Genomic DNA, 24,470 nt, shown 5'->3' with positions numbered 1-24,470 from the left:
AGCATGACCAGACGAAAGTGTACAGAAAGATTTATTACTTGCAGCACCTAAGGAGAACATTGACATTATCTGCAAAACAACAAGGCCATCAAATAAAGTGTGGGAGTTTTATTTCAGAAGCTTATACATACTCTTATAAGAAAGGAGAAATTGTAGGCACTTCTGAGCTTTGCTTGGTGTAAGGTGTCCATTACTGGGCACGTTCAATTTAAGGTCATGTATCACAGGCTTCAAAGGAAAGATGGTGGACATGAAATTTTCATGCATTTGGTTAGGATTTTAAGAGCAAAAGTTACCTTTAGGTGATCTTGACTCTTTCCTTAAATGTTTCCCCTATAAATTTTCAGGTGGAGTTAAAAAGGGAGCTATCTCCCTTGTAAATACAGTTTGCCCCTAAAGATACCTTCTTGCTTAGTGGTTGTTTCTGCCTGAATGTGGAGCTCTGTACAGCAGGTAGCGAATAGTGAGTGAGAATAAAAACACACAGCTAGAATTTTACAAATACATACCAGAACACTTCACCCTCATCTGTTGAAGTCAAAAGCCTACTGAATGAAATTACAACAAACACCCAGGTACTAGAAGTGAATTATACTGGATATTACATATCATACTTGAGAAACTGCCAGGAAAGTTTACTAAGGTTCAATAGGAGACAAACTTCCTCAAATTTTACACGTAAGTGCCTTTATCTTACCTGTTTCCTAATCATGTCTACTGAACACATGGAGTGCCATTTAATGGTCTTCCTTCTTATTTGAATTTAATACCAAGTGTCAAACTCAAACTTGATTACCCTATATTTGTCCTTTTAATTAGTATGGAAAAGGAGCAGATGATTTTCAAATAAATATACACAGGCATTGCAGATGCCTATGACCTGGAAAGAACTGCATGTTCCAAAGAATTATAGAGACAATAGCTACAGCACTTTCTTGCCAGTAGGTATTAACTGCTGGAAATTGAATAACAAACTGAGGAAACTGGGTTATAGGGTAAATAAGATCTCATTGATGGTTTGGGACTTTGTGGCCCAGGTAGCAGGCGCATAGGGGCTGGCGCAGGCGCAGGCGCAGGCGCAGGCGCAGGCGCAGGCGCAGGCGCAGGCGCAGGCGCAGGCGCAGGCGCAGGCGCAGGCGCAGGCGCAGGCGCAGGCGCAGGCGCAGGCGCAGGCGCAGGCGCAGGCGCAGGCGCCTGCGCATAGGGGCTGGAGCAGGCGCAGGCACGGGCGCAGGCGCACTAGCAGGGCACCTCTCACACGTGCGATGTCAGGGCACCGTTAAGAACCCAACTGTTGTGGAAGATGGCGTCCACCTTCAGGAAGTCAAACGTTGCCTCTACCAGCTACAAGAGAAAGGTGGGTCCTAAGCCTGAACTCACCGAAGATCAAAAGCAAGAAGTTCGGGAAGCCTTTGACCTCTTCGATTCTGATGGGAGCGGGACCATCGATGTGAAGGAGCTAAAGGTGGCCATGAGAGCACTTGGCTTTGAACCCAGGAAGGAAGAGATGAAGAAAATGATTTCAGAAGTGGACAAAGAGGCCACAGGAAAGATCAGCTTCAATGACTTCTTGGCTGTGATGACTCAGAAGATGTCCGAGAAAGATACCAAAGAGGAAATCCTGAAGGCTTTCAGGTTGTTTGATGACGACGAAACTGGGAAAATTTCATTCAAAAACCTCAAGCGTGTGGCGAATGAGCTGGGGGAAAGCCTCACAGACGAGGAGCTGCAAGAAATGATCGATGAAGCTGATCGCGATGGCGACGGAGAGGTGAACGAGGAAGAGTTTCTTAAGATCATGAAAAAGACCAACCTTTATTAAGTGACTGGCTAAGTTCCCTGCTTCTGCTTTTGTGAAAGAATAACAGAACAGCTGTGGTCTGTTCCTTCTTCCTGCCTCCTTTGTCTTGGTTGGCTTCTAAGCCTCTAGATCAATTATAAATTTTGAAGATACTTACTATATGAGTTTCTGTTGTTTAATTCTCAAGAACACATCTCAATTAAGGATCTTTGAGGCTGGAGTCCACTCACTGCTTGCCATTCATTAATCTGAAGAGAGGACAGCTTCCTCGGTCAAATAAAATCGTGGTTCTCTGGTCACTTTAGTGACTCTAAATAACACGAATATTCTGGTGATTCCTTCATTTCACGTCAGTGTACTAGCATGGTGAGTTAGAATTTACCAGAAAGTTCATTCTAGCTTTCCACTTAAGTGCATACTGCTCTGAAGGATACTAATGTGGGTATTTAAGAACTATTTAAATTAAGGAAAGATATTCCTCAATAAACCCTTGCTTGCCCTTCAAAAAGGAAGTGTAGGTTTGTTGAGTGTGATGACACACAGCTATAATTCAATTGGGAGGCAATGTGCAAAGCTAGTCTAGGCTTACATAACTCCAGGTCATCTGGAGAGTATAGAGTGAGACCCTGTCTCAAAAAACAAAAGTGTATTGAGGAGATAGCCCACTTGAAAGAGTGCCTGTTGTGCAATCTTGAAAATCTGAGTTTGGATTTCCAAACTCGGGGGTATCATGGGTATCCCAAACTCAGGGTAAAGTCCAGTGGTATCCCCAAAGTTTGGAGATAGGCAGAGCAGATAAGACAGATTTCTCTCTCTCTCTCTCTCTCTCTCTCTCTCTCTCTCTCTCTCTCTCTCTTTCTTTCTTTCTAGATACAGATTTCTAGAGCTCCTACAGTATCCAGCTTTAGCCAATTAGAGAGCTTTAGGTTCAGGAAGAAAGCTGTCTGTGTAGTGAACTGTGTGTAGTGGCACACCCTTCTAATTCTGTCAATAGAGAGACAGATAGTGGAGAATTTGTGAATTCAAGGATGGTCTGATTCCAGTAGTGAGTTTCAGGATATATAGGGCTTCATGGTGAGACCCTTCCTCAAAAGAAAGGTGGTGAGCACATATACATGTGTATGCTGGTATACACATCCACACAAACATATACATTACACACACAGAACCGGGACTTTAGCTCAGTACTAGATTATTCGCCTAGCAACTTTAAGGCCTACAAGAAAAGGTATATAGACTTGCCTTTGGGAGGTGATTAACTGCAATGGTGACCTTTCTAGCTTGACTGCATGTCAGTGTCTTCCTTTAATGAGTCTAAATTATCTACTGAGGAGTATGGAGAGAGGACAGGAAGACCTAGCACAGGATAAAGTAATTTAATTGTTGCCTAAGCAAATTATAACTTTTTAAAGAAATTAAGCTTACTAGTTCCTTTGTTTGTTGAGACCGGTTCCTGTATTCCAGACTGATTCCATACTCACCATGTAGCCAAAGATGACCTTGAATTTCCAATCTTCCTGCCTCTACCTCCCAAGTGTAAGGATTATAGAAGTTCATCACTACCATACCCAGGTTATGCAGTGCTAGGGATAGAAGGCAGTCCTCCTTCATGCTAGGCAAACACTCTACCAATTGAGCCACAAACCCTTGGGCTTGTTGAGACACAGTTTCATTTGTATCCCAGGCTAGACTCAAACTTTTGTCTCAGCTATCCTAGTACTGGAAATCACATGTTCAAAACCATGTTCAGTTTTTTTTCTTCACATAACTGATCTATGGTGCTGAGGACATGGCTTAGTGGGTACATCACTTTTTGTTCAATTATGAGGACTTGAGTCTGGATACCCAGAATCCATATATGAGGAAGCAAGTATGCCCCTCTAACTGCAGTGCTAGGAGTTGAGGAAGGGATGGGGAAGGAAGATCCTAAGCTCACTGGCTAACCAATGCAGCCAATTAGTAAGTCTCAGGTTCAATGAGTCTCAAATAAGTATGATAGAAATAGAGGAAGATGCTCTAGACACCCTGTTCTTCATATGCATGCATACAGACAAACCATACATGCACAGCTACACTTTAAGCTACTCATTCTTAGCAATAGCAATGGCAGTTTTAGTTATTAAACTATGTACATGTGTTATTAGCTTTTAGCTTCAAGCTGCTGTCTGCTAATTATTAGAGCACTTGCTTTTTATTCTCTTGTGATATGTGGTTAATATTAGAGTGTCTAGGTAATAACAGTCATTTTATAAATTCTAGTAAGCTATTTCACTGTGACAAGAGTATGTGTTCATACTACTTGGATTATTACATGTGTGCCCACTACAATGGTCCACGTGAAGACTCTGAATCTGAATTGTTAGTGTCTCCAGCCTGGGTGAGTTCTCTGTTGCAGCTACTTCATCAAAGCCTTTCTGATGGCAATCAGGTAGTACGGTTACTTTGACAAGTTAGTCCCTAATATGAGAATTAAGTCCAGAAAATTAGTTGCCTTCTTTAGTGACAGCCACCATCAGGCAGGAAAACAAGCCAAGAAAATTTCCAGAATTGAAGCATTTAATGAGCAACTTTATGTGAAGATTTCATTTTGGGTCACTTATGACCACAACACGTTTATTTTTATCTTATTGGTATTTGCCATTAGCTTTCAAAACTTCCATCTCATCAGAAGCATATTATCTGAATTTTCTGTAATTTGAGATTTGTGAATCTCCAAGGACAGCATCTTCTTTCATGTTAGAATAAGGAAGGTTTAATTTACAACATGCATGTGCATAAGTAAAACACTTTTAAAGAAAGAATAAAAGGAGAAAACAAGCTGAGGGCCACCACCATTTCTCTCTCTCTGCTTCCTGACCATGGACAGAGTGGTGAGCTGCTTTCCTCTCCTGCTGCCTTGCCTTCCCACCATAGACAGCAACCTCAATGAGCTGAAAACAAATACTTCCTTAAGTTGCTTTTTTTTTTTAGGTGTGAGAAAAGTAAAATGAGAACTGAGGATATTTATCATGAAAACAGAATGCTCTGGAGGCACATGATCTCCAAAGAATTAGGACTTGTGCCACTGGGTTCCATGAGAAAAAGACAAGAGATGGGGGTTCCAGGAAGACTCCTCAGGTGTCAGAGGGATAGCCCAGTGGTTAAGAGAGCTACTGCAGAGGACCCACACTGGACAGCTTATAACTGCCTGAAACCCATGAAGCCCCATGGGGGTCTGATGTCCTCTTCTGATTTCCCTGGGCACCCACACACATATATGGCAAACATACATATACATAATAAAAATAAATAAAAAGAAATCTTACCAAAGAAGACTTCTCAACGTGAAACCTTCCTGATAAATGACAATATTGTCTCAGGATTGTGTTCCTCTTATACAGTCAAGGTATAGCAGCATGGGTTAAAGTCCTTTCCCCAGGAGCCATGCATGGTTTTTATCTATTAATTTTAGGTGATCTATTAGGCATCTCCACTCCAGGATGTGTTTCCAGGATATAATATGAAGCAAAATATCTAGGCAGAGAACCTACAGACTCAAAACTATTATTATATTAGTTATTATTTTACCAGTGTGTATATATGCAGGTACACATGTGCTATGATGTGCATGTGGAAGTCAGAGAAAACTTTCAGGAGCTGATTCTTCTCTTCTACAATGGGATCTGGGATCAAAGTCAGGTTTACTAGACAAGCACATTTACCCATTGAGCCATCTCCTTAGCCCTGAACATTTCATTTTGATATAACTACTGCAGATTTATAATTTTCTTACATAAGAACTGTTGATGACAATAACCTTAGGATTATTTCTGCATGCATCTTACATTAGACCTTATCTGATATGTTTATAATTAAAGATAGTGTTATTAAGTGATGTATGTGATAATAACTTACTAAAATTAACTTACTTTGTACCAAAGAAGTTAATACAGCACATAAACAATAGAACTCAGCATAACTCTTGAAACAGCACATATACTGTATTAAGTACTAACTCAAATCATCTGTATACTTCAATATTATATCCATTATCAAAAAAGAAATTAAGTCGATGGAGAGATTAAGCATCTTGTTCAAAATTATGTAACTAATAAGTGCTAAAGGAAAGGCTGCAATCTCACTTACTCTGGCTCTAGACTTTGTACACAAGACTAATATCCTACCCTAACTCTATTTATTGCATTTAACTCATTTGCCAGTCTGTGTAGGACAGAAGGAGCCTTGCCTCTTTTTTTTTAACTGTATATAATTATTTATTTTTAAAAATTAAGTCAAATAAATTAAAGGGATTTGATTCCTTTGCTGTCCATGCAGGTCCCCTGAAAGAGAAGACAAGGAAGATTAATGATGAGTTAAGTGATTCAGGGAAATGTATGTTATCTTCTCTCAGAAAAACACAGCACTATCAAAACAGTGCAGGATTTTCTCTGTGAAGAACATCAATCTTTGGTCACAGTGTTAAGAGCTGTGGGCTTTATAGCCCAAAAGCCCTGGAGCCTTGCCTCTTAAATCACAGACTTAATAATGCTGTTGAATTTAGAACAGTTTTTGAAACTCCCTATTTGGATACAACCTAACAAGTTCCAGAAATGTATTCTGAAAATTAAGAGAAGATATATTTTTCATTCAAACTAGGCTTAATTAAACAAACAAACAAACTCAAGTTGTTTGTGGGCAACTCAGATGAAGAGCTTGAGAAGTGGGATATTGTTACCTGTACTGTGAAGTCGGAAGTGCCTTTGAACTGATGAGTCTAATTTCTTTCAATAGTCTGTAAATTGCCTTTGAAGGTATTTCTAAAGGAACAGCTCCAGAAAGGGAGTAGTGATAACAGCATCTTTGGGATAAGTTTCTGATCACCAAGGCAACCTAGTGGTTTTAAGGAATGGCATTCACTTAATGGTCATAACTGGTGATGCTCTCTTTCTGTCCATTTTCTTTTATATTTTATTTTTGGAGAGGGCAATTTGGGGTTTTGGTTTTGAGATAGGATTTCATGTAGCTCAGGCTAGCCTCTAATTCAAGAGTGGGTTTGAACTCCTCATTGTTTTGTGCTGGGACTGCAAGTGTGTAGCACCATGCTGGGTGCTGATGTCATTTTCTAAGTTGTATACAACTCTGTAGCATTTGCTGTGTAGAAGAATTTCTTAATAATTGCACAGGACAGACAGAAGCTAAGCCAGTAAGAGATTACCTTGCGTTAAACGCTCAACACAAACACTTGATTAGGAAAGCAACAGACTTTGCCATCACAGGTACAACAGTGAACAGTGTAGTGAGGTAGACCTATGCTGAGTTACCCACAGTCATCTTTCTGCCTAAACTTGGGGAAATTACTTTTTTATTAATCATTTTATTTGATTACATTTCAAATGTTATCCCCTTTCCCAGACTCCACTCCATGGACCCTCCCTTCCCTCTCCTCCGCCCCTTGCCTCTAAGAGGGTGCTCCCCCACCCACTCCTGCCTCACCCCTCTAGCATCCCCCTTCTCTGGGGCATCAAGGCTTCATAGGATCAAGCACATCCCCTCCCACTGATGCCAGATGAGGCAGTACTCAGCAACATACGTAGTGGGAGCCATGGACTAGCCCATGTATATTTTTTGGTTGGTAGTTTAGTCCCTGGGAGCTCTGATGGATCCTGTGGTTAATTGATACTGTTGTTCTTCCTATGGAGTTGTAATCCCTTTCAGCTCCTTCAGCCCTTCCCCTTACTCTTCCATTGGGGTCCTGAGGCTCAGTCCAATAGTTGGCTGTGAGTATCTGCATCTGTCTTAGTCAGGTGCTGGCTGAGCCTCTCAGAGGACAGCTACACCAGGTTCCTGTCTGCAAGCACACCTTGGCATCAGCAATAGTGTCAGGATTTGGTGTCTGCAGATGGAATGGATCACACACTGTGGGGACAGTGTCTGGATGGCCTTTTTTTCAGTATCTGCTCCAATCTTTGTCCCTGTATTTCCTTTAGACAGGGACAATTCTGGGTTAAACATTTATGAGATGGGTGGGTGGTCTCATCACTCCACTGGGGACCATGCTTATCTACTGGATGTGGTCTCTTCAGGTTCTGTCTCCCTACTATTGGATATTTCTGCTAATGTCATCTCCATTGGGTCTAGGGAACATCTAGCATCTCTGCCATCTGGAATTCCCAAGTTCTCACCACACACACACACACACACACACACACACACACACACACACACTCATACTTATTTCTATTAGTTCTCCTAGCCCTCTGGATTTCTCTCTTGTCTCTTCCCATACCTGGCCATGCCCCCCTTTTTCCCTTCCCCTCCACTCTCACAGTCAGATCCTTCCCTCCCTCTGCCTCCTGTGATTATTTTGTTCCCTCCTCTAAGTGGATTTGAAGCATCCACACTTTGACCTTCCTTCTTATTAAGCTTCATTTGGTCTGTGAGTTGTATCATGGGTATTGTGAGCTTTTTGGCTAATATTCATTTATCAGTGAGTACATACCATGTGTTTTCTTTTGTGACTGGGTTACCTCACTTAGGATGATATTTTCCAGTTCCATCCATTTACCTGCGAATTTCATGAAGTCATTTTTTTTAATTGGGTATTTTCTTTATTTATATTTCAAAAGTTATCCCCTTTCCTGATCCCCCCAAGATCCCTATTTCATCCTCCCTCCCCCTGCATGAGCATGTTCCTTCACTCACCCACCCACTCCCATCTCCCAGTCCTCATTTCCCCTACACTGGGGCATCTATCTAGCCTTCATAGGACTAAGGACCTCTCTTTCCATTGATGCATGACAAGGCCATCTTCTAAAATGTATGCAGTTGGAGCCATGTGTACTCCTTTGTTGATGGCTTAGTCCCTGGGAGCTCTGGAGGGTCTGGTTAGTTGATATTGGTTTTTTTTCTATGGGGTTGCAAACCCCGTCAATTCTTTCAGACCCTTCTCTAACTCCTCTCAGTCCAATGGCTGGCTGCTAACATCCACCTCTGTTTTTGTAAGTCTCTGGCAGGGCCTCTTAGGAGACAGCCATATCAGGTTCCTTTCAGCAAGCACTTCTTGGCATCTACAATAGTGTCTGGGTTTGGTAACTGTATATATGACAAATCCCGAGGTAGGACAGTCTCTGGATGGCCTTTCCTTTAGTCTGTGCTCTCCACTTTATCACCATATTTGCTCCTGTGGGTATTTTGTTCTCCTTCTAAGAAGGACCCAAAAAAACCTCACACTTTGGTCTGCCTTCTTACTGAGCTTCATGTGGTCTGTGAATTGCATCCTGGCTATTTGGAGTCTTTGGAGTAGTATCCACTTATCAGTGAGAGCATACCATGTGTTTTCTCTTGCTATTGGGTTACCTACTCAGGATGATATTTTCTAGTTCTAGCCATTTGCCTAAGAATTTCATGAACTCGTCCTTTTTAATAGCTGAGTAGTACTTCATTGTGTAAATGTACCACATTTTCTGTATCCATTCCTCTGTTCAAGGACATCTGGGTTCTTTCCAGCTCCTGGATATTATAAATAAGGCTGTTATGAACATAGTAGAGTATGAGTCCTTATTACATGTTGGAGCATCTTCTGGTATAGCTGGGTCCTCAAGTAGTACTATGTTCAATTTTCTGAGGAACTGCCAAACTGATTTCCAGAGTACTTGTACCAGCTTACAATCCCACTAGCAATGGAGGAGTGTTCCTCTTTCTTCACATCTTCACCAGCATCTGCTGTCACCTGAGTTTTTTGATTTTAGCCATTCTGACTGGTGTGAGGTGGAATCTCAGGGTTGTTTTGATTTGCATTTCCCTGACGACTAAGGATGTTGAACATTTCTTTAAGTACTTCTTGGCCATTCCATATTCCTCACTTGAAAATTCTTTGTTTAGCTCTGTAGCCCATTTTTAGTAGGGTTATTTGGTTCTCTGGAGTCTAAATTCGTGAGTTCTTTGTATATGTTGGATAGTAGCCCTCTATCAGATGTAGGATTGATAAAGGTCTTTTCCCAATCTGTTGGTTGCCCTTTTGTCCTATTGACAGTGTCTTTTGCCTTACAGAACCTTTGCAATTTTATGAGGTCCCATTTGTCGATTCTTGGTCTTAGAGCATAAGCTATTGGTGTTCTGTTCAGGAATTTGTCCCCTGTGCCCATATGTTCCAGACTCTTCCCCACTTTCTCCTCTATAAGTTTCAGTGTATGTGATTTTATGTGGAGATCCTTAATCCACTTGGACTTGAGCTTTGTACAAGGAGATAAGGGTGGATTTATTTGCATTCTTCTATATGCTGACTGCCAGTTGAACTAGCACCATTTGTTGAAAATGCTGCCTTTATTACACTGGATGATTTTAGCTCCTTTGTCAAAGATCAGGTGACCATAGGTGTGTGGGTTCATTTCCCGGTCTTCCATTCTATTCCATTCATCTACCTGCCTGTCTCTGTACCATACAGTTTTTTATCACTATTGTTCTGTACTACAGCTTGAGGTCAGGGATAGTGATTCCCCCAGAAATTCTTTTATTGTTGAGAATAGTTTTCTCTATCCTGAGATTTTTGTTATTTCAAATGAATTTGTAAATTGCTCTTTCCAACTCTACGAAGAATTCATTTGGAGAGACTGCATCGAATCTGTAGATTGCTTTTGGCAGTTTACTATATTAATCCTGCCAATGAGCATGGAAGAACTTTTGATCTTCTGAGATCTTCTTAGATTTCTTTCTTCAATTCTCAATCTTACAGCACAAGACATTGCTGTTCTGTTCAGGAATTTTTACCCTATGCCCATATCTTTGAGGCTTTCCTCACTTTCTCCTCTATAAGTTTTACTCTCTCTGGTTTTATGTGGAGTTCCTTGATCCACTTAGACTTGAGCTTTTTACAAGGAGATAAGAATGGATCAATTTGAATTCTTTTACATGATAACTTCAAGTTGAGCCAGCACCATTTGTTGAAAGTGCTGTTTTTTTTTCCACTGGATGGTTTTAGATCCCTTGTCAACGATCAAGTGACCATAGGTGTGTGGGTTCATTTCTGGGTCTTCAATTCTATTCCATTGATCTACCTGTCTGACACTGTACCAGTACCATGCAGTTTTTAATCACAATTGCTGTGTAGTACAGCTTCAGGTCAGGCATGGTGATTCCACCAGAGGTTATTTTATTGTTAAGAATAGTTTTTGCTATCCTAGGTATTTTATTATTTCAGATGAATTTGCAAGTTTGCCCTTTCTAACTCAGTGAAGAATTGAGTTGGAATTTTGATGGGGATTGCATTGAATCTGTAGATTGCTTTTGGCAAGATAGTCATTCTTACTATATTAATCCTGTCAGTCCATAAGCATGGGAGATCTTTCCATCTTCTGAGATCTTCTTTGATTTCTTTCTTCAGTGACTTTAAGTTCTTATCATACAGATGTTTCACTTCCTTTCTTAGAGTCACACCAAGCTATTTTAAATTATTTGTGATTATTGTAAAGGGTGTTGTCTCCCTAATGTCTTTCTCAGCCTGTTTATCATTTGTTAAAGGAAAGATCACTGATTTGTTTGTGTTAATTTTATATCCAGCTACTTCACTGAAGCTGTTTATCAGATTTAGGAGTTCCTGGGTGGGATTTTTAGGGTCACTTATATATACTATCATATCATCTGCAAATTGTGATATTTTGACTTCTTCCTATTTGTATCTATTGATCTTCTTTTGATGTCTAATTGCTTGACTTCAAGTACTATAATGAATATGTAAGGAGAATGTGGGCAGCCTCATTTAGTCCCTGATTTTAGTGGGATTGCTTCGTGTTTCTCTCTGCTTAGTTTGATGTTGGCTACTGATTTGCAGTATATTGCTTTTATTATGTTTAGGTTTGGGCCTTGAATTTCTGATCTTTCCAAGACTTTTATCATGAATGGGTGTTGGGTATTGTCAAATGCTTTCTCAGCATCTACCAAGATGATCATGTGGATTTTGTCTTTGAGTTTGTTTAAATAGTGGAATACGTTGTTGGATTTCTGTATACTAAACCATCCCTGCATCCCTGGAAGGAAGCCTACTTGATCATGATGGCTGATTGTTTTCTTGCATTCTTGAATTCGGTTAGCCAGAATTTTATTGAGTGTATTTGCATCGATATTTGTAAGGGAAGTTGGTCTGAAGTTCTCTATTTTGTTGGGTCTTTATGTGCTTTAGGTATCAGAGTAATTGTGGTTCATGGAATGAATTGGATACAGTAACTTCTGTTTCTATTTTGTGGAATAGTTTGAGGAGAATTGGAATCAGGTCTTCTTTGAAGGTCTGATAGAACTCTGCACTAAACACATCTGGTCGTGGCCATTTTTTGGTTGGGAGACTATTAATTACTAGTTTTATTTCTTTAGGGGATATAGGACTGTTTAGATCATTAATATGATCCTGATTTAACTTTGGTACCTGGTATCTATCTATGAATTTGTCTGTTTCATCCAGGTTTTCCAGTTTTTTTGAATATAGCCCTTTGTAGTAGGATCTGATAATGTTTTGTATTTCCTCATGTTCTGTTGTTATGTCTCCCCTTTCATATCTGATTTTGTTAATCAGGATGCTGTCCCTGTGCCCTCTAGCGAGTCTGTCTATGGGTTTATCTACCCTGTTGATTTTCTCAAAGAACCAGATCCTGGTTTGGTTGATTCTTTGAATACTTCTTTTAGCTTCCATTTGGTTGATTTCAGCCCTGAGTTTGATTATTTCCTGTTGTCTACTCCTCTTAGTTGTATTTGCTTCCTTTTGTTCTAGATCTTGTAGACGTGCTGTCAAGCTCATAGTGTATGGTCTCTCTAGTTTCTTTTTGGAGTCACTCAGAGCTATGAGTTTTCCTCTTAGGACTGCTTTCATTGTGTCCCATAAATTTGGGTATGTTGTGACTTCATTTTCATTAAACTCTAAAACGTCTTTAATTTCTTTCTTTATTTCTTCCTTGACCAAGGTATCAGTGAGTAGAGTGTTGTTCAGCTTCCACATGAATGTTTGCTTTCTATTATTTATGTTGATATTGAAGATCAGCCTTACTCCATGGTGATCTGATAGGATGCATGGGATAATTTCAATATTTTTGTATCTGTTGAGGCCTGTTTTGTGACCAATTATATGGTCAGTTTTGGAGAAGGTACCATGAGGTGCTGAGAAGAAGGTATATCTTTTTGTTTTAGGATAAAATGTTCTGTAGATATCTGTTAAATTCATTTGGTTCACAACTTCTGTTAGGTTCAATGTGTTTCTGTTTAGTTTCTGTTTCCAGGTCTGTCCATTGATGAGAGCGGGGTGTTGAAGTCTCCCACTATTATTGTTTGAGAGGCAATGTGTGCTTTGAGCTTTACTAAAGTTTCTTTAATGAATGTGGCTGCCCTTGCATTTGGAGCAGAGATATTCAGTATTGAGAGTTCATCTTGGTAGATTTTTCCTTTGATGAGTATGAAGGCCCATCCTTGGTTTTTTTTGTTTTTTGTTTTTTGTTTTTTGTTTTTTGTTTTTTGGTTTTTGTTTTTTTTTTTGTTGTTGTTGTTGCTTTGTTTTTTTAACTTTGGTTTGTAAGTTGATTTTATTTGATATTAGAATGGCTACTCCATCTTGTTTCTTCAGACCACTTGCTTGAACAATTGTTTTCCAGCCTTTCACTCTGAGGTAGTGTCTGTCTTTTTCCCTGAGGTGGGTTTCCTGTAAGCCACAAAATGTTGGGTCCTGTTTGAATAGCCAGTCTGTTAGTCTATGTCTTTTTATTGGGGAATTGAGTCCATTGATATTAAGAGATATTAAGGAAAAGTAATTGTTGCTTACTGTTATCTTTGTTGTTAGAGTTGGGATTCTGTTCTTGCGGCTGTTTTCTTTTAGGTTTGTTGAAGGATTACTTTCTAGCTTTTTCTGGGGCATAATTTCCATCCTTGTGTTGGGGTTTTCCCTTTATTATCATTTGAAGGGCTGGATTTGTGGAAAAATACTGTGTTAATTTGACTTTGTCATGGAATACTTTGGTTTCTCCATCTATGGTAATTGAGAGTTTGGCTGGGTATAGTAGCATGGGCTGGCATTTGTGTTCTCTTAGAGTCTGTATAATATCTATCCAGGACCTTCTTGCTTTCATAGTCTCTGGTGAGAAGTCTGGTTTAATTCTAATAGGCCTGCCTTTATATGTTACTTGAACTTTTTCCCTTATTGCTTTTAATATTCTATCTTTATTTAGTGCATTTGTTGTTCTGATTATTATGTATCAGCAGGAATTTCTTTTCTGGTCCAGTCTATTTGGAGTTCTGTAGGCTTCTTATATGTTCATGGGCATGTCTTTCTTTAGGTTTGGGAAGTTTTCTTCTATAATTTTGTTGAAGATATTTATTGGCCCTTTAAGTTGAAAATCTTCATTGTCATCTACTCCTATTATCCATAGGTTTGGTCTTCTCATTGTGTCCTGGATTTCTTGGACGTTAGGATCTTTTTGCATTTCGCATTTTCTTTGATTGTTGTGTCCATGTTCTCTATGCAATCTTCTGCATCTGAGATTCTCTCTTCCATCTCTTGTATTCTGTTGCTGATGCTCGCATCTATGGTTCCTGATTTCTTTCCTAGGGTTTTTATCTCCAGAGTTGTCTCCCTTTGGGTTTTCTTTATTGTTTCTACTTCAATTTTTAGATCTTGGATGGTTTTGTTCAATTCCATCACCTGTTTGGTTGTCTTTCCCTGTAATTCTTTAAGGGATTTTTGTGCTTCCTCTTTAAGACCTTCTACCTGTTTAGCCATGTTCTCCTGTATTTCTTTAAGTTAGCTATTAACGTCCTTCATAAAATCCTCTACCAGCATCATGAGATATGATTTTAAATCTGAGTCTTGCTTTTCACGTGTATTGGGGTATCCAGGACTCACTGTGGTGGGAGTGCTGGGTTCTGATGATGCTGAGTGGTCTTGGTTTCTCTTAGTAAGATTGGTACGTTTGCCTTTCTCCATTTGGTAATCTCTGTCATTAGTTGTTATAGCTGTCTCTGGCTGGAGCATGTCCATTCTGTGATTCTGTTAGCCTCTGTCAGCACTCCTGGGAGTCCAACTCTGTACTGAGTCTCAGTTGTCAGAGTACTCTCTGCAGGCAAGTATGCAGAGGTATGGATCTCAGCTCTGCCTCCTTGCTGAAGATGAAGGCTAGAAAGGGTCCCTGTCCCAGAAGCTATGTTGCTTCTCCTCCCCACAGGCTCTTCTGCACAGACTGGTCTCTTTGGGACCTGGAATACAAGATAGTGTTCTCACCTGGTCCTGTGAACAGAGCTCAGTTAATTTTATATCCAGTCATATTGCTGAAGTTGTTCATCATCTTAAGGAGTTCTCTAGTGCAATTTTTGGGGTCCCTTAAGTATACTATCATATCATCTGCAAATAGTGATATTTTGAATTCTTCCTTTCCAATTTGTATTCCTTTGACCTCCTTTTGTTGTCTAATTGCTCTAGCTAGTACCTCAAGTACTATATTGAATAGATAGGAAGAGAATGGGCAGCCTTTTCTTGTCCTTGATTTTAGTGGGATTGCTTCAATTTTTCTCTCCATTTAGTTTGATGTTGGCTGCTGGTTTGCTGTACATTACTTTTATTATGTTTATGTATGGACCTTGGATTCCTGATCTTTCCAAGACTTTTAACATGAAGGGATGTTGAATTTTGTCAAATGCTTTCTCAGCATCTAATGAGATGATCATGAGGGTTTTTTCTTAGTGTGTTTATGTAGTGGATTACATTGATGGATTGCCATATATTGAACCATCCCTTCAACCCTGAGATGAAGCCTACTTGATTATGGTGAATGATCATTTTGATGTGTTCTTGGAAAATTGTTTTCCAGCCTTTTACTCTGAGGTAGTGTCTGTCTTTGATAATGAGATGCATTTCCTGTATGCAGCAAAAAGTTGGGTCCTGTTTACATATCCAGTCTCTCAGTCTATGTCTTTTTATAGGGGGAACTGAGTCTATTGATGTTAAGAGATATTAATGAAAATGATTATTACTTCCTATTAATTTTGTTATTAGAACTAGAATTATGTTTTTGTGGCTATCTTCTTTTATGCTTGCTGACTGATTACTTTTTTGCTTTTTCTAGGGTGTAGTTTCCCTCCTTGTATTGATGTTTTCGGTCTATTATGCTTTATAGGGCTGGGTATTGTGTAAATGTTGTTTTGTCATGGAATATCTTGTTTTCTCCATCTATGGTACTTGAGAGTTTTGCTGGGTCTGGGATGGCATTTACATTCTCTTAGGGTCTGTATGCCATCTGTCCAGGATCTTCTAGCTTTCATAATCTCTGATGAGAAGTCTGGTGTAATTCTGATAGGTTTGCCTTATATGTTACTTGACCTTTTCCCCTTACTGCTCTTAATATTCTTTCTTTGTTTAATGCATTTTGTGTTTTGATTATTATTATGATGGGAGGAATTTCTTTTCTGGTCTAGTCTACTTGGAGTTCTGTAAGCTTCTTATATGTTCATGGGCATCTCTTTCTTTAGGTTTGGGAAGTTTTCTTCTATAATTTTTTTACTGGCCCTTTAAGTTGGGAATCACTTTTTTGTATACTGATTATCCTTAGTTTTGTTTTTCTTGTGTCCGGGACTTCCTGGATGTTTGGGTTAGGAGATTTTTGCATTTTGCGTTTTCTCTGACTGTTGTGTCAATGTGTTCTATGGTATCTTCTGCCCCTGAGATTCTTTCTTCTCTCTCTTGTATTCTGTTGATGATGCTTGCATCTATGACTCTTGATCTCTTTTCTAGATTTTCTAACTTAGGGTTGTCTCCCTTTGTGATGTCTTTATTGTTTCTAGTTCCATTTTTAGATCTTGGATGCCTTTGTTCCTTTCCTTTGCCTGTTTGATTGTGTTTTTCTGTAATTATTTAAGGGATTTTTGTGTTTTCTCTTTAAGGCCTTCTACCTCTTTACCTGTGTTCCCCTGTATTTCTTTAAGGAAATTATTTATGTCCTTCTTAAAGTCCTCTAGCATGGTCACGAGAAGTGACTTTAGATCAGAGTCTTGCTTTCCCGGTGCGATGGTGTATCTAGGACTTGTTATGGTGGTAGTATTGGGTTCTGATGATGCTAAGTAATGTTGGTTTCTGTTGCTTATGTTCTCCAGCTTGCCTTCCTCTATCTGAATATCTCTAGTACTACCTGTCTTTGCTATCTGACTGGAGCTTTTCTTTCCTGTGATCCTTGTTGTGTCAGAACTCCTCATAGTCCAACTCTCTCTTTGATTGTGGGATTCTGTGATCCTGAGATTCTGGGTGTGTCAGAGTTCCTGGGAGTCAAGCTGTCTCTGGGACCCTGAGATCCTGGTGTGACCCAGCTTCTGGGATCCTGAGATCTTATGATCCTATGATTCTGGCTGTGGTAGAATGCTTGGAATTTGAGCGTCTTTTGAGTGCTGTGGGACTGGCTGCAGAGTTTGTACCCAAGGTAAACTCGTACATACCAGGAGGAAACTGAGCCACTGGTCTGGCAGGGTTCCTGTGTCCCTGGATCCTGCTTTTCCTAGTTACTCCCAGTGGTGTTGGAACAGATGTTGTGTCCTACTCACCCCTGATCCTAAGATCATGGACATGCTAAAGCACCTGGGAGTGGAGCCTCTTTTGAGTGCTGTGGAACTGGCTACAGAGTTTGAAACCAAGGTAAAGTCATTGTTTTAATAGCTGAATTGTACTCCATTGTGTAAATGTACCACCTTTTTTTGCATCCATTTCTCTGTTGGGGAACATCTGGGTTCTTTCCACCTTCTGGCTATTATAAATAAGGGTTCTGTGAACATAATGGAGCATGCATTCTTATTACATGTTGGAGCATTTTTTATACCCAGGAGTGATATAGCTGGGTCTTCAAGGTAGAGCTATTTCCAATCTTCTGAGGAACTGTAGATTTCCAAAGTGGTTGTACCAGCTTGCAATCCCACCAATGTAGGAGTGTTCCTCTTTCTTCTCTCTTCACTAGCATCTGCTATCTCCCAAGCTTTGAATCTTAGCCATTCTGATTGGTGTAAGCTAAAATATCAGGGTTATTTTCATTTCCTGATGACTTAGGATGTTGAACATTACTTTAGTTGATTCCCTGTCATTTGATATTCCTCAGTTGAGAATTCATAGTCTTGCTCTGTATCACATTTTAAAATAGGGTTATTTGATTATCTGGAGTCTAACTTCTTAAGTTCTTTGTATATATTGAATATTAGTCCTCTATTGGATATAGAATTGGTAAAGATCTTTTCCCAATCTGTTGGTTGCTGTTTTATCCTATTTACAGTGTCCATTGCCTTACAGAAGCATTGCAGTTTCATGAGATCCCATTTGTCAATTGCTGATCTTAGAACTTGAGCCATTGCTGCTCTGTTTCCCATATGCCGATGTGTTCAAGGCTCTTTCCCACTTTCTTGTCTAATATATTTAGTGTATCTTGTTTTATGTAGAGGTCCTTGATCCACTTGGATTTGAGTTTTGTACAAGAGATAAATATGGATCAATTTGTATTCTACATGCCAACTACCACTTAAATCAGCATCATTTGTTGAATATGCTGTCTTTTTCCCACTGGATAGTTTTGGTTTCCTTGTCAAAGATCAGGTGACCATAGATATGTGGGTTTATTTCTGAGTCTTCAATTCTATTCCATTGACCGGTCTGTCTCTGTACCAATATGATTTGGTTTTTAATCATTATTGCTCTGTAGTACAGCTTAAAGTTAGGGATGGTAATTCCCCCCAGAAGTTCTTTTATTGTTGAGAATAGTTTTCATTGTCCTGAGTTTTCGTTATTCCAGATGAATTTGTGAATTGTTCTTTCTATCTCTGTGAAGAATTGAGTTGGACTTTTAATAGGGATTGCATTGAATTTGTTGATTGCTTTTCATAAAATAGCCATTTTTACTAAGGTAATCCTGCCAATCCACAAGCATGGAAGACCTTTCCTACTTTCTTTTTTTTTTTTAATTAGGTATTTTCTTCATTTACATTTCCAATGCTATCCCAAAAGTCCCCCATACCCTCCCACTGACACCCCTACCCACTCACTCCCATTTCTTGGCCCTGGTGTTCCCCTGTACTGAGGCATGTAAAGTTTGCAAGACTAATGGGCCTCTCTTTATAATGATGGCCGACTAGGCCATCTTCTCATACATACACACCTAGAGACATGAGTTCCGGTGGGTACTGGTTAGTTCATTTTGTTGTTCCACCTATAGGGTTGCAGAAACCTTTAGCTCCTTGGGTACTTTCTCTAGCTCCTCCATTGGGGGCTCTGTGATCCATCCAATAGGTGACTGGGAGCATCAACTTCTATGTTTGCCAGGCCCCAGCATAGCCTCACAAGAGACAGCTATATCTAGGTCCTTTCAGCAAAATCTTGCTAGTGTATGCAATGATGTCAGCTTTTGGAGGCTGATTATGGGATGGATCCCTGGATATGGCAGTCTCTAGATGATCCATCCTTTCGTCTCAGCTCCAAACTGTGCCTCTGTCACTCCTTCTATGGGTGTTTTGTTCAATTCTTGATCTTACAGCACAAGCCATTGCTGTTCTATTCAGGAATTTTTCCCCTGTGCCCATATCTTCAAGGCTTTCCCCACTTTCTCCTCTATAAGTTTCGCTGTCTCTAGTATTATGTGGAGTTCCTTGATCCACTTAGATTTGACCTTAGTAAAATGAGATAGGAATGGATCAATTCCCATTCTTCTACATGATAATCGCCAGTTATGCCAGCACCATTTGTTGAAAATGCTGTTTTTTTTTCCACTGGATAGTTTTAGCTCCCTTGTCAAAGATCAAATGACCATAGGTGTCTGGGTTCATTTCTGGGTCTTCAATTCAATTCCATTGGTCTACTTGTATGTCACTATACCAGTACCATGCAGTTTTTATCACAATTGCTCTGTAGTACGGCTTTAGGCAAGGCATGGTGATTCCACCAGAGGTTGTTTTATCATTGAGAAGAGTTTTTGCTATTCTAGGTTTTTTGTTATTCCAGATGAATTTGCAGATTGCCCTTTCTAATTCGTTGAAGAATTGAGTTGGAATTTTGATGGGGATTGCATTGAATCTGTAGATTACTTTTGGCAAGATAGCCATTTTTACCATATTGATCCTGCCAATCCATGAGCATGGAAGATCTTTCCATCTTCTGAGATCTTCTTTGATTTCTTTCTTCAGAGACATGAAGTTCTTATCATACAGATCTTTCACTTCCGTAGTTAGAGTCATGCCAAGATATTTTATATTATTGGTGACTACTGAGAAGGGCCTTGAATTCCTGATCTTTCCAAGACTTTTATCATGAATGGGTGTTGGATTTTGTCAAATGTTTTTTCTGCATCTAACGAGATGATCATATGGTTTTTGTCTTTGAATTTGTTTATATAGTGGTTTACGTTGATGGATTTCTGTATATTAAACCATCCCTGCATCCCTGGAATGAAACTTACTTGGTCAGGATGGATGATTGTTTTGATGTGCTCTTGGATTCAGTTAGCAAGCATTTTATTGAATAGTTTTGCATCGATATTCATAAGGCAAATGGGTCTGAAGTTCTCTATCTTTGTTAGGTCTTTCTGTGCTTTAGGTATCAGAATAATTGTGGCTTCATAGAATGAATTGGGTAGAGTATCTTCTGCTTCTATTTTGTGGAATAGTTTGTGAAGAACTAGAGTTAGATCTTCTCTGAAGGTCTGATAGAACTCTGCACTAAATCCATCTGGTCCTGGGCTTCTTTTGGTTGGGAGACTATTAATGACTTCTTCTATTTCTTTAGGGGATATAGGACTGTTTACATAATTAATCTGATCCTGATTTAACTTTGGTACCTGGTATCTGTCTAGAAGTTTGTCCATTTCAACCAGGTTTTCCAGTATCGTTGAGTATAGTCTTTTGTAGAAGGATCTAATGGTGTTTTGGATTACTTCGGGATCTGTTGTTATGTCCCCATTTTCATTTCTGATTTTGATAATTAGCATGCTGCCGATGTGCCATCAAGTGAGTCTGACTAAGGGTTTATCTATCTTGTTGATTTTCTCAAAGAACCAGTTCCTCGTTTGGTTGATTCTTTGTATAGTTCTTTTTGTTTACACTTGATTGATTTCAGCCCTGAGTTTGATTATTTCCTGCCATCTACTCAAAAATTTCAATATTTTTGTATCTGTTGAGGCCCGTTTTGTGACCAATTATATGGTCAGTTTTGGAGAAGGTACCATGAGTTGCTGAGAAGAAGGTATATCCTTTTGTTTTAGGATAAAATGTTCTGTAGATATCTGTTAAATCCATTTGGTTCATAACTTGTTAGTTTCACTGTGCCCCTGCTTAGTTTCGGTTTCCACAATCTGTCGATTGATGAGAGCGGGGTGTTGAAGTCTCCCACTATTATTGTTTGAGGGGCAATGTGTGGTTTGAGCTTTATTAAAGTTTCTGTAATGAATGTGGTTGCCCTTGCAGTTGGATCATAGTTATTCAGAATTGAGAGTTCCTCTTGGAAGATTTTTCCTTTGATGAGTATGAAGTGCCCCTCCTTTTTTTTTGTTGATAACTTTGGGTTGGAAGTTGATTTTATTCAATATTAGACTGTCTACTCCAGCTTGTTTCTTCCAACCTGGGACCTGGGAATGGTAGAGAACTTTTGGAAGAAGCAATGCTGGTTTGGAGCTCCATGGAAGAAGAAAAGAATTAAAATTCATACTGGAGAAGTTTGTTACGGGCTAAACCGAATCACCAATAAACCCGTGCCCTGGATTCACTTAGGTTCAGTGAGTTATTGGGAACTAGAAACTCAACTGGAAGGCAGTCTGCCGAGAAGCTGCTTTTTTAGGCCAGAGAAATAATAGGGTTTAATAAAAGGGATTTTATAATCAGGTGGATTAACCGCAGTTGGAAACTGCATCAGGTGGGAGGAAAATGTCCCAGAAGCAGAGAGAAATTTTAGGTGATGCCCTGCCTAGGTCTTTCTGGGCCCTACAGCAGAAGTTCTCTGCCCTCTTTGTATTTTTGTCTAAGGTCTTGTCTAATGTCCGGTGCACGGGTCTGTCCACATATTCAATTCATGTATGTTCATGTCTAGTCTGAATGAATGAATGTTCTGTGTTTTCATGTTGGAAGATAAAAGATGACTAAAACTTTCTCTGCTGGTATAGCCGCAGCATCAGGCACACAGCAGGAGGGCCCCTGCTAGAAAAACTGTTCTTTAAAAGAAAAAAAGAGAGTCTGCAGCCTCATGGTATTGGGGCGAAAAAACTGATAGATGTTTTTTTTTCCTAAGAAAATTCTCTGCATTCGTGGTTATTGCGTTTAGCTAATGACAAAGTGCTTTTTATTTTATAATTATAGCTAAAAAATTAATATTCTCGGATTGGTCTAAGTGTAACTGCTTCATTGTTTTTTGTTGTTTTTTTTTACTGGTAATGTGCTCTGTGTGTCTTCACAATCAGCTCATAAGTTATTGGTTAAGATTAACTAATTGTTATATTGGTAACAGAAGGTTAGCCTTAAATTGGCAATTCAGGAGTCTTCTCAAACACGTGGCATATTCGGGCCAAAACAAACCAAACAAACAAACAAAAAAAAACCTGGGCCTCCTAAGCTACTTTTAGCTGAGATAATATTTAATGTGGTTCTTATCCTAGATTAAGATTTAAAGCAATGTCTCTCTAATGAAGCATTAAAGCTTTTGAAAGACTCTGAGAGGAGCCCCTCGCTCAGGCCTCAGGATAACAGCGGAAACCCAAGAACTCATGATGGACAGAGCTTGTTGCAAACCACATGAGGCTTTATTCGGGGAAAGCCAGAGCTCTGGGGATGACTCATATCCCACGCAGGGGTAGAGGAGTCGACCTCGAGGGGAAAGCTGTCCCAGTTTTATAGGCTCTCAGGGGAGAAAGGAGAAGGTGGGGGGTAGGGGATTTCCAGATCTAAACAATGTCTATTCTCAAGAAATGGGTATGGGAGGGGTACAAAGAAGGAGTCTGGTGCAGGTGTAGCAACTCAGGATTGGCCGGGCTGTGGTTGCTGAGGAGATTTTCTGACTCTTTCTCAGCAACCAATATCACAAACACCTGGCAATGGGCTTTATTAGTGGGCACACACATGTGTTCAAGGAATGGTCAAAACATTGGCAGACACACAGGTTCTAGGAGTGGCCAGAGCATTGTGCACCTCTATTTTTCTAAATCAGTGAAGCTAGTTCTGCTAACAGTGACATCTATCTTGCCAATTTCAGAGCTTCTGTGACCTTTTACATTCTGTCAGGATCTTTCAGTTTCATTGTCATGCATTCATAGGTATAAATTGGCAGCCAAGTCTCACAATGTGGTAGTGAAGTTTTAATGTTGATTCTTAAGGTGATAAATTGTTTTGAAATTGGGTTTTGCTTTTCCAAGGTTGTAGTTACAATCTAATATTACAAAGAAACTTAGTAGTTCTAAAATTCTGACCTCATTACAGGAGGGCCAAAATGCTTGGGTTGGAAAATTTTTTCTTATGTTCAAGTTAATGCAAATTCAGAGCAGCCTTGAGGAAGCTGGTGTGAAATCTCCTTTGTTTTGCAAACTGTGACTAGGGAAGTTCTGAAAACCTCTCCCCTCCCTGCCTTCAGGAGAGAATTCCTTTTAGCTGTAAGAGTACCTTTGCAGATGTTGTTCTAAATAAAGTTTAAATTCTAAGTTTATAAAATAGGTCAATCAGGCTGTAGAATTTATCAGGGCATTACAATCTGACTTGCCTACTTTATATAAAGTTATTAATGATTTAAAAGTTTGGTTTTTTTCCTTTACATACTGGTATTTATAAAGATGTTTTGCTTCTAGTGAGCTGTAATCAAGAAGCTAAGAGTTTGAATCTTTCAGTGTATATTGTTTCCTAAGTGGAAAGTATTTTTTCAGAGACCCATCCCGTGAGAAAGTGAGCCCTTCACAATCTCCCTAAGAGGCCAAATGGCCTCATGCTAAGAGCTGGTTATCACCTTCTTTCCTTGCTATTCCCTTCCTGGCACCTGAGGCTGTAAAAGCTGAATTATAGTCCCCTCTTCCCTATCTCTTCCTGAGTTCCCATGACATCCAAGGACATGAGTTATGCCTGAGCCCAACCTGATACCTAAGGCTGTCAAGGAGGATCCATGTTCTGGAGATAAGATGCAGAGTGCCCGCTGCCTGGTGCCTGACTTCGGCCCCCATGTCAGCAGATGCCCACTTCTTTGTTCTTTGTATAATTCTCCCTCGACCCCTCCCCTATTCCCCATGATGTATGCTTTAAAAAGAAGGCATCTCAGCATAATAAACGAGACCTTGATAGGTACCATCTTCTTGGTCTCCTATTTCTCTTTTTCTTCCTCCCATTTCCTTCCAGGTTTGCGGTCCCCCTCGCACCCACGAATAACTGAATCCTGCGGGATGGGATATATTTTATTAGCTATTGCCACTCAAGGGCGAGGCCGAGGTGACATTCACCTCATAGCACAATTTAAGCATCCTATTAAGCCGCTGTGGTGCTAACAAAAATTATAAGATAAAGTCATATAGTTTGGGATAACTATAACAAGAATTGTGTCTTAAAAACCTGACAAAATGTCTGTTCCTTGTTCCAAACAGCAATTACTTTGGTTATTACAGAATATTAATAATTGATCTATTGCATACCATCATTTTAATAAAATTGACAATCAATATCCCAAAGATAAGCTAAAAATTGTTTTTATGCA

The 24,470-nt window shown here is 39.6% G+C and overlaps 1 protein-coding gene across 1 annotated transcript; it reads left to right on the top strand.

Annotated features, from left to right (window-relative positions):
* Positions 1–1,213: 1,213 nt before the first annotated feature.
* Positions 1,214–2,100, top strand: Cetn1 (centrin 1). Its single transcript, XM_021150919.2, has one exon. The coding sequence runs from the start codon at positions 1,304–1,306 to the stop codon at positions 1,820–1,822; it is 519 nt and encodes a 172-aa protein (XP_021006578.1). The 5' UTR covers positions 1,214–1,303; the 3' UTR covers positions 1,823–2,100.
* Positions 2,101–24,470: the final 22,370 nt, after the last annotated feature.

This window comes from Mus caroli, unplaced genomic scaffold, assembly GCF_978045245.1.
Source record: "Mus caroli unplaced genomic scaffold, Mus_caroli_1 scaffold_19, whole genome shotgun sequence".
Taxonomy (NCBI): domain Eukaryota; kingdom Metazoa; phylum Chordata; class Mammalia; order Rodentia; family Muridae; genus Mus; species Mus caroli.
Note: the sequence above shows the minus strand (reverse complement) of the source record. Positions and strands in the feature narration are given on the sequence as shown.

Coding starts and splice junctions, on each gene's coding strand:
- Cetn1 (XM_021150919.2), top strand. CDS start 1,304: ATGGCGTCCACCTTCAGGAAGTCAAACGTTGCCTCTACCAGCTACAAG.